Source organism: Natrix helvetica, assembly GCF_964273705.1.
Source record: "Natrix helvetica genome assembly, chromosome: 6".
Lineage (NCBI taxonomy): Eukaryota > Metazoa > Chordata > Lepidosauria > Squamata > Natricidae > Natrix > Natrix helvetica.
The window spans coordinates 84,922,800-84,934,102 of record NC_138553.1 but is presented as its reverse complement, the minus strand read 5'-3'; the positions used below and the strand labels follow the sequence as shown (position 1 = coordinate 84,934,102).

General features: G+C 42.4%; 1 protein-coding gene across 1 annotated transcript in view; it reads left to right on the top strand.

The window, feature by feature from the left end:
• The window catches only part of GRM3 (glutamate metabotropic receptor 3), a 68,932-nt gene that overhangs the window by 34,590 nt on the left and 23,039 nt on the right, over nt 1–11,303 (top strand). The window contains exon 2 of the mRNA XM_081957234.1: nt 10,566–11,163. Coding sequence (XP_081813360.1) covers nt 10,711–11,163 — 453 coding nt within the window. The 5' untranslated portion in view covers nt 10,566–10,710. The remainder of the gene's footprint in view (nt 1–10,565; nt 11,164–11,303) is intronic.

Genomic DNA, 11,303 nt, shown 5'->3' with positions numbered 1-11,303 from the left:
ATGTCTGAGACTTTTATATATAAAGATAAGTCATTTTAATTGCTGGAATTCTTCCAAATAAAAATTAAGACAGATGACTGCATTTAATTTTAATTATTAATCTTTTTCCAACAGAACACGATAATTACTTTTTTTAAACTAGTGGCGAATTTAAAACTTCTGTATAGTTAAAATCTATCTGGGCAAAGATGGCATCCAGTAGATTCTTGTAGACATTTTTGCAGCTTTTTATCACTGTTGATGAAGGTCTCTGATGATGGATCAAAAATGACTTCTAGGATTATTCATCATGGCCTCACTTACGTGCATTGACCAAGTCCTCAGAAGGAAAGTGTGTAAGCAGGCAGTCACCTAACAGCTGAGTTGTGAATCTGCCTCAGTCCCAGGACCCAGGACCCTTGACTGTCCTTACAGTTTTATTGTGAGACAATTGTGAGACGACAATTGGTTGCTTCTTGTCCTGTCCTCAGGTGCTTTGGAGAATATGCTCACCCCCGCTTCTCTGGAACAGCCCCTCAAATAAACTTCACCAAACAGGCGTTGAAAAGGACAGGGCCACCATTCTCCCAGAGAACGGTTAAACCCGTGTATTCTGCTATATGTTGTTGTTCTATTGCCCAAACAGTGTTTTCCAATGTGCTCATGAAAGCATTACCTGAAAAGGCACTTCTGAGAATTGCTTGCCAAGAAAACTGCAGGGAGCGAATCAAGATTAGGTGAAGAGTTAATACCGCTTTATAAGGCCTTGGTAAGGCCACTCTTGGAATACGGCATCCAGTTTTGGTCGCTATAATATATTCGATATAAAAATATGTCGAATAGAATAACAGAGTTGGAAGGGACCTTGGAGGTCTTCTAGTCCAACCCCCTGCCTAGGCAGGAAACCCTGTACCATTTCAGACAGATGGCTATCCAACATCTCCTTAAAAACTTCCAGTGTTGGAGCATTCACAACTTCTGGAAGCAAGCTGTTCCACTGATTAATTGTTCTCACTGTCAGGAAATTTCTCTTTAGCTCTAAGTTGCTTCTCTCCTTGATTAGTTTCCACCCATTGCTTCTTGTTCTGCCCTCAGGTGCTTTGAATAATAGCTTGACTCCCTCTTCTTTGGGGCAACCCCTGAGATATTGGAAGACTCCTATCATGTCACCCAAGTCCTTCTTTTCATTAAACTAGACCTACCCAGTTCCTGCAACCGTTCCTCATATGTTTTAGCCTCCAGTCCCCTAATCATCTTTGTTGCTCTTCTCTGCACTCTTTCCAGAGTCTCCACATCTTTTCTACATCGTGGTGACCAAAACTGAATGCAGTATTCCAAGTGTGGCCTTCCCAAGGCCTTATAAAGTGGTATTAACCCTTCACATGATCTTGATTCTATCCCTCTGTTTATGCAGAGGGATAGAATCTATGTTGAAACTCTAGAAAGAGTGCAGAGAAGAACAACTAAGATGATCAGGGGACTGGAGGCTAAAACATATGAAGAACGATTGCAGGAACTGGGTATGTCTAGTTTGATGAAAAGAAGGACCAGGGGAGACATGATAGCAGTCTTCCAATATCTCAGGGGCTGCCACAAAGAAGAGGGAGTGAAGCTACTCTCCAAGGCCCCTGACTGTAGAGAAACGAGCAATGGATGAAAAGTAACCAAGGGGAGCAACCTGGAATTAAGGAGAAATTTCCTGACAGTGAGGACAAATAACCAGTGGAATGATTTCCCTTCAGAAGTTGTGGGTAAGAAAAGATTGGCTATAAGGTCTCCTGCTTGAGCACAGGGTCGGACTAGAAGACCTCCAAGGTCCCTTTAAGCTTTGTTAGTCTGTTTTCCTGTTAATCTGACTTGCCTCAGCAGTCTATAACAATTGGACGCAATTGAACAGAAGAAAAAATGATTATGGCATTATATATTTGGTCTTCGATCCCTGTTGAAGCATCTCTACATGTAACCATTAATTTGATGCAATGGCAGTTTGCTAAGTAATTAGGGGTCTCACTTGTTTCAGAGTTTTTAGATAAAGAAAGAATAATATTCTCTGAAAAGTTTATGTGTCACTTTTTGCTTAGTTAAGGGGGCCTGGTTTTTATCAAGTTAGCTATTAGTATTAACATTACTTTTTCTTTTCTAAATGCAGAAGCTATAATTTTAAGGAATTCATACTATCTGTATTCCACAAAGACATTAAATTGATATTAACGTCTTCACCATCCAGTGCTAATAACTTTATACGTTAAATTTAGAACCGCATAATTTTCAGCACTTCCAAAACACTCATTTCTTGTCTCCAGTTTTATCTTTTAATCTTTGCTTTAGGTACATAATTGCTTCATATGCCTCACGGATCATTTGTAAATTTGCTAAGCTGTTCCAGAAACGAGTAAAGTTACAAAACATTACTCCAAAAAGATTAACCCTAGACTCCTTGCTGGTTTTGCTCAGCTACATCCAAAACCTATTTATGTAGTGAAATTATTTTATTCATGATTACAGCTGCAAGGTTAAGAGATGCTAAATTATTCAAATGTGGCAAAACAAAGTAAACACGATTAAAAGAAAGATAACAGATTCATGATTCATTGTTCTGAAATTAGAAAATATGTATTGAATCCTATTTAGAATAGAATAACAGAGTTGGAAGGGACATTGGAGGTCTTCTAGTCCAACCCCCTACCTAGGCACGAAACCCTACACCGCTTCAGACGAATGGTTATCCAACATCTTTAAAACGTCCAGTGTTGGAGCATTCACAACTTCTGAAGGCAAGTTGTTCCACTGGTTAATTGTTCTAACTGTTAGAAAATTTCTCCTCAGTTCTAAGTTGCTTCTCTCCTTCATTAGTTTCCACCCATTGCTTCTTGTTCTGCCCTCAGGTGCCTTGGAGAATTGTTTGACTCCCTCTTCTTTGTGGCAACCCCTGAGATATTGGAAGACTGCTATCATGTCTCCCCTAGTCCTTCTTTCTCTTAAGCTAGACATACCCTGTTCCTGCAACCGTTCTTCATATGTTTTAGCCTCCAGTCCCCTAATCCTCTTTCTTGCCCTTCTCTGCACTCTTTCTAGAGTCTCCACATCTTTTTTACATCGTGGCGACCAGAACTGAATGCAGTATTCCAAGTGTGGCCTTACCAAGGCATTATAAAGTGGCATTAACCCTTCACGTGATCTTGATTCTATCCCTTAAATAATAAATCCTAATCTTCAGGAGAGGAATGCCTTTTGGGAAAATCTGTGGTAAATATTGCAAAATCCCCATTCCCTCCCCACTATGGGGCCAGCCAGAGGTGGCATTTACCGATTATCTGAAGTACTCAAAATTTCTGCTACCAGTTCTCCAGAACCGGTCAGAACCTGCTGGATTCCACCCCTGGTTGTGGGGCATCTACAGGGGGGCTCAGAAGAGTCCAGATGACAGCTACATTCGTGCAAACCAGAGTCCTTTTTCACGATCGTTCAAATTTCAAAAAATAGCCTCTATGGTAATTGATGGGGCCATGGCTTCCAATGAAGCCTCAACCTGTTCTTTTTCTCTCTGTGTGTTCATGCGTGAGAGTGAAGGAAGGAAACAGAGACAGTTGCAAATGGAGGAGAGAAGCTGGAGGGGGCTGAGTGGGGGCTTAGATGAGAGGGGACAGTCTGTTTCAGATCACCTCACATTTCATTGGCAGCAACATCTGTAAAAAAAAGGCCCGTATGAAGATGGGCCAGTGGTGCCGTCCTCACACTTGACAATGTCTTAAGTAAGAACAAGTCACACTTGAATTGTAGTGTCCTCACCCACGTTCTATTTTATCCCACCTTCCACAAATGCCCACAGAGGTTACAGGAGTCTGTTGTTGGGGTACATTTAATGGTTTAGAAACCCCAATCTTCTCTTTTTAATAATGTCACTTTTCCTCAGGATCCTTTAGTAGTATGGATATTGGACAGTAGATAAAAACAATTTTAATTTTACAAAAATACTCCTCTTCTTCTTCCTCTTCCTCCTCCTTCTAACTCTTTTCTGTAATTTGCAGAAATCAAGCATCTTTCTTTCTTTCTTTCTTTCTTTCTTTCTTTCTTTCTTTCTTTCTTTCTTTCTTTCTTTCTTTCTTTCTTTCTTATTTCCTTTCCCTCTTCCTCCTCCTCCTGGCTGTATTCTGTAATTTGCAGAAATCAAACATCATTCTTCTTTCTTCCTTTCTTTCTTCCTTCCTTCCTTCCTTCCTTCTTTATTGATTGATTTCCTCCCACTTCTCCTCCTCCTCCTCCTCCCCCCACTGCAAAGGCCAACCTCCAGTGTATGAATTCTACCCTGGTAGCCTTCTGGATAATTAAGGGGGATTTTAGGTCCCATAAAATCAGCAGTAGCGCCATGGTCGGTCTGACTTTGATTTCACACAAAAAAATTACATTAGGAGCACAAATTGACAAGAGAATTCTCTTTCAATGAAACCTGTTCTACATCCCTTTAGAAGAACAGCTTCCTATGACCAAGTACAAAATCTCATCAGAAATGCCTGTACTTTGGGCCTATCCTGTCTAATTTTGGATTAATCCACTATAGCATTTATTAAACTTGAATGATATCAGCTAATATTCAGAAGCTGATCTGTGAATGAAGGATATCATCAGCATCTTTGAAACCATTCTGGCACTAATTGCAAGAATTAGATTAAAATTTTTAACATGTGGTAGCTATATTTAATTCAGCCATATTACACTTCTATTAATATCTACAACATAGTGCCTATGTTGAAATGTCATTTTTTTTTAAAAGATATTTGTCTTCTGGCTGATGTTTGATCTGAGGAAAGCTTTCAAAATTTTCTTTAAATTTCACTTTATGTAAAACTTTAATGATAATAATTTTTTCAGTCCAGGATTTCCATATTTGCTTGATTCTGGAAAGAGTGCAGAGAAGAGCAACAAAGAGGATTAGGGGACCCAGAAGCTAAAACATATGAAGAACGGTTGCAGGAACTGGGTATGTCTAGTTTAATGAAAAGAAGGACCAGGGGAGACATGGTAGCAGTCTTCCAATATCTCAGGGGTTGCCACAAAGAAGAGGGAGTCAAACTATTCTCCAAAGCAACTGAAGGCAGGACAAGAAGCAATGAGCGGAAACTAATCCAGAAGAGAAGCAACCTAGAACTGAGGAGAAACTTCCTAAGAGTGAGAGCAACCAGCAGAACAGCTTTCTTCTAGAGGTTGTGGGGCTCCATCACTGGAGGCTTTTAAGAAGACAGCCACTTGTCTGAAATGGTACAGGGTCTCCTGCCTGAGCAAAGGGTTGGACTAGAAGACCTCCAAAGTCCCTTCCAACTCTGTGGTTCTGTTATCTCCAGGTGAAACAGAGGCACAGCTGTTCTGTGGCAGAAAGTAATATGTACCAGCTGACAGTTCTTCCAGGCATTTTCATTAAGGGAGCACTGATCCAGCTAAATCCTTGGTTGTTTGTTCTGTGCCTTTGCTTATAAGCAGTGCCTTCTCTGGCGTCCTTTTCCAAAATTGGAGCTTAGCAATACGGGACTCCAGGAGGCATCGATATGTATTCCAAAATAAAATAAAAGGGTGCTTTTCTTAAATTGCAATAGATGCGGTCCAAAAGATCTCACATTAGAATGCCCACAGCCTTGATGTTAGAGAAAGACAGAGAGAAAAAGGTAAAATGCAGGAAGGGCAGCAGCTCACTCGTATAACCGAGGAAGGTGACCAGTTTCTCTTTGGTTGAGCCGTCCAACCATTGACGTGAAAAGATGTTTAAATTTGGATTCATTAGATTAGACATCCAGGTCGATAATTCTATTATTCTACGACTTAATACAGTGATGGCGAACTTTTTTCTTATTGGGTGTCAAAAATGAGAGCTATCACACACTTGCAGGCTATCACCCATAAAGCAAAGCACGTCCCCCCCCCCACACACACACGCTCCCTCCCTACCGCGCTGCAATGCTCACCCCCAAGCTGAGCTTGAAGGCGAAGACGGCCTCCCCTGGCCCCCTGGAGGCCCTCCGGAAACGGTCCATTTCCAAACTTCCGGTAGGCCTGTTGTTTGCCCTCCCAAGCCTCTCCTGAAGCCTGGGGAGGGTGGAAACGGCCTTCCCCCCAAGCCCTCCAGAAGGCCGAAGCTCAGCTGGCCGGCACATCCATGCGCGCTGGAGCTGACAGCTCACGTGCTGGCAGGTATGGCTCAACGTGGCACCTGTGCCATGCGTGCCAATGGTTCGCCATCACAGACCTAGTCCATGCTAGGAGAAGCGAGGAGACGAAGGAGAAGCCCACAGACAGACGGGATGAAGAAGGTCACAGAAGCCTCCTTGGGGGAGCTGTGGGCCATAAGCGCCTGCAGGAGGCAGGCCTGCGTTGACCATTACTTCACAAATTACCTTTGAGAAGATCATGCAAGACCATCCCGCACACGAAGTTGTCGCTGAACCCAATCTCTTATTTAGATCCCATAAATTGCGCACAGTCCAATATCGCCCAGAGAAATAAAACTAAGGTAGCCCGTTATGAAGTCGGTGCTAGGCTTGGTTTCCTTCCAAAGTTTTAATAGACCTTCCCTTGATTGCTAACTTGAACCAAACAGCATCGTATTTTATCTACATCACTCTTATGGTTGGCTTTTCGCCCGGGAGAATCGTACATGTGAGCGGGCAGGCGTGGGAAAAATCAATACAGCACTTGGAAAAAAAACATTTAGAGTGATTTATAAGCTGGCCCAGCGCTTGTGGCCAATGTGCTCTTGTGACATTAACAATTAAAACATACAAGCAAGCAAGTGGAATCCGCCATCCATCATGCTGTATTGCTTATTTTCTTTTTCTTTTCTTTTTTTGATGCTTGCGACAGCTCCAGCGATCGTCAGGCCACACGTGGCAGAGTTGTTAAAATAATCAAGCTGATCGCGTGATGTAATTTGGTGCGGCTTTTACTTGCCGGCGAAACATTTGTTCTATTAACCGCGACATCATGCACCAGCGAGAACGAAGACGGAGGGGCAACATTTGTGCAGTGCAATAATTACTATCCTTTGGCATTTGTGCGTGTGGCTCCTTGGTGTACGAGGGTGTTGAATTAAGGCTAATTTGATGAAGTTATTTCTCTAACACTGAGTGGGTTCTCTCTAATCAGATGACATAACAGCTTTTTTAAAATCAAATTTAAGTACCCACTAAACTCCACTGGATTCAACACGCCGTACATTTAAGCAGATATACGCAGGACTGCATAAATTCATCATAATTCATCTGGGTCAGTGATGCACGGAAGTGATGTTTATCATGATATCCTCGTGGCGGTGATGGAATCTTATGAGCCTCCCCTGTGCAATGGCATCTTGTCTTCAGTGATGTAATCATAGCTTGTATGGGATGCCCATAGTTGACTGGACACTGTTGTCCTTCTCATTTACTCTCAGAGCGATTCTGAAGTAGGCGATGGCAAGAGAACATCTTTCTGAAGGCCACAGTCCACCATCTAAGCTAGCATTAGGACCATGAGTGGGAGGTAGAACCTGTCCGTGTGCAGTTACAGTAGCTGGTAGAAAATTCGTGGAGCTATCATCCCAATTTGAGGGTGCCAGTCTGAAGAAATCTGATTGAATTGAGATTGGAATCACATCTTTCAGATGCCTTATTTCCATAAAGTTATATATTCTAAATTCATCCCCATCCACTGCTGGAGCAGACTTTATGATTCTTGGCATAAGAGTTATGATGTTTCTGTGCGTCTCCTTTGTATAACTTATTTGTATTTTTATTGCTTTTTGTAGAATTTATTGTTCTCCGACTACTAAGTCCTAGGAATTTGGAAATCATTTTACATTCTTTTAATATTCAGACCAACATCTTCAAAGGACACCACGTGTATAAATCACAGCCTTTGTCGACAAAATAGTTTAAGTATGGATCTTGACCTGTTTTTATGTGACTTTGAAGGAAAGTGAGATAAGGTATATGCTTCTGCTTCTACCCAGCAAAAGCCAAATTGAAATCCCCAGGACTTAAAGGAGTCACCTTTTAGTCCTGTGCTACTTATCTCAATGTCAGAAGGGCATTCCTTCACTGGGAAATGAGCCAACCCAAATACTGAAAGGTGGAGATAGAAATATTGCAAGTGTAAAGACGCTTACATTTTTATTCTTTTTTACTAGATGATAGATACCTAGGTAGCTAGATAGCAAAAGGGAGAGAGGGAAGGGGTGGGGGAGAGGGGGGAGGGAGAAGAGATGATGAGGGATGAGAGAGAGAGAGAGAGAGAGAGAGAGAGAGAGAGAGAGAGAGAGAGAGAGATGATAGAAAGATGATAGATAAGTAGGCATATTAGATTATAGATAGATGGAGAGAGAGACATGATAGATAGATAGATAGATGATAGGTAGATGATAGATAGATGATAGATGGATAGATAGATAGATAGATAATACGCTTACATTTTTATTATTTTTTACTAGATGATAGATACCTAGGTAGCTAGATAGCAAAAGGGAGAGAGGGAAGGGGTGGGGGAGAGGGGGGAGGGAGAAGTGATGATGAGGGATGAGAGAGATGAGAGGGAGAGATGATAGAAAGATAGAAAGATAGATAGATAAGTAGGCATATTAGATTATAGATAGATGGAGAGAGAGAGATGATAGATGATAGATAGATAGATAGATAGATAGATAGATAGATAGATAGATAGATAGATAGATAGATAGATAGATAGATGATAGATAGATAGATGATAGATAGATAGATAGATAGATAGATAGATAGATAGATAGATGATAGATAGATGATGATAGATAGATAGATAGATAGATAGATAGATAGATAGATAGATAGATAGATAGATAGATAGATAAACCTAGACAGCATCGTGGTATAAAAGGAAGGTCCTTTCCTACTTGAGAGTGGAGATTCTCACTCATCCAGGTCCTGTTTGTGCCAAAAGTGTTTTTTTCAAAAGGCAACTGGACTTTCTTCATTATTCCTTAAAGGCTTTTCGCTTCTCATCCAAGAAGCTTCTTCAGTTCTGAAGAAGAACTGAAGAAGCTTGGATGCCTTTTGGAGGGAAAAAACCAACTTTGGGATCTTTCATAAAGTTCAGAAATACACACTGTTTGTATGAACAATAGATGTCAGCGTTCCCAAGTGATGCACCCATAGAAAACAAACTCCCAGTTCCTCAAAGAACAGTTTATAGGACATATCCCTTTGGCACAAACTGGTGAAAGCCGACTCTTAGGCTTCCTGCAGCTTTCACGTAAGTAAAAGCAAACGTTTTACAATACAATACAATACAATAGTAGAGTTGGAAGGGACCTTGGAGGTCTTCTAGTCCAACCCCCTGCCTAGGCAGGAAACCCTATACCGTTTCAGACAAATAGCTATCCAACATCTTCTTAAAGACTTCCAGTGTTGGGGCATTCACAACTTCTGGAGGCAAGCTGTTCCACTGATTAATTGTTCTCACTGTCAGGAAATTTCTCCTCAGTTCTAAGTTGCTTCTCTCCTTGATTAGTTTCCACCCATTGCTTCTTGTTCTACCCTCAGGTGCTTTGGAGAATAGTTTGACTCCCTCTTCTTTGTGGCAACCTCTGAGATATTGGAATAATGCTATCATGTCTCCCCTAGTCCTTCTTTCTCTTAAGCTAAACATACCCAGTTCCTGCAACCGTTCTTCATATGTTTTAGTCTCCAGTCCCCTAATCATCTTTGTTGCTCTTCTCTGCACTCTTTCTAGAGTCTCCACATCTTTTTTACATCGTGGCGACCAGAACTGAATGCAGTATTCCAAGTGTGGCCTTACCAAGGCATTATAAAGTGGTATTAACACTTCACGTGATCTTGATTCTATCCCTCTGTTGATGCAGCCTAGAACTGTGTTGGCTTTTTTGGCAGCTGCTGCACACTGCTGGCTCATATTTAAATGGTTGTCCACTAGGACTCCAAGATCCCTTTCACAGTTACTACTACTGAGTAAGGTATCACCTATACTGTACCTGTGCATTCCGTTTTTGTTGCCTAAATGTAGAACCTTACTCTTTTCACCATTGAATTTCATTTTATTAGATAGTGCCCAATGTTCAAGTTTGTCAAGATCCTTCTGTATCTTAAGATTTCCCCTTCCCCCCAAGTCACCGGTCACGCTGTCCAATCCAGGTGCTGGCCGGTTGCTGGGTTACCGACTCCTCCTCTGGCCAGCCACCTGTGAGAATGCCCTTGGTTCCCACAGGAAAGCTTCATTGTTTTGGCTACAAAGCCCCATCTAACTATTTCCCCCTCCCGCTGCTGTGTGGCACCCCTGAAGCACCCAAGATGGCTTCGGCCAGGCTCACCTCAGGGTTGACAACAACCTGGCATGTTTTCAGAGTAGCAAATCAGTTGAGTTTGGCCATCCGTGCAAAACCGTTGCATCGCATTTCCAGGAGGACTTTGTGCTGATAAGAAGAGTCATCCTGTCATTCTCTGGTCACCGTGAGAGGAGTTGATCCAAGCTTCCCGTGAAGATTTACCCTGAAGATATTTGCAGTGAACAATTATAAAAAGTCTGTGATCTGTTCTGCATTTCACTTTCTTCCTAATCCTTTTCCATCCCTGTAGGCACCTGACAGGAGCTCCAGTTGGTTTGTTCCTTCCTTCTCGATGGGATGGCTCTTCGTCCTGCGCAGTTGAGTGCGGGGGAGAATGAAGACCTCTGACGTTTCTCCCAAGGTTTCTTAGAGCTGCCAGAAGAGGACCAGTGAAGATGTTGGCTATGTTTGCGCTGGCTTTGTTCTCCAGGAGTGTCTTCCTTTCTTTAGGCGACCACAACTTTTTAAGGAAAGAAATCAAAATAGAAGGAGATCTGGTGCTGGGAGGCCTCTTCCCAATCAAGGAGAAGGGCACTGGCGCCGAAGAATGCGGAAGGATCAACGAAGACCGAGGCATCCAGAGGCTGGAGGCCATGCTCTTTGCCATCGATGAGATCAACAGAGACAGCCACTTGCTCCCGGGGATTAAGCTTGGAGTTCACATTTTGGATACCTGCTCACGAGACACCTATGCTTTGGAGCAGTCCCTGGAGTTTGTCAGGGCTTCTTTGACTAAAGTGGATGAGGCAGAGTACATGTGTCCTGACGGCTCCTACGCAGTTCAGGAAAACACCCCGCTACTCATCGCAGGAGTCATCGGAGGATCTTACAGCAGCGTCTCCATACAGGTGAGCAGGTCCATTCATAAAAACAATAGAGCCTGTCCGTGGTCATTCACCCGTTTCAGGGAGTCTAAGCATCTCCCCATCAGGAGATCAGGACTGGCTGGGTTGGGTTGTCACAGTTTAAGGCAAAGGAGTTGGAGGGG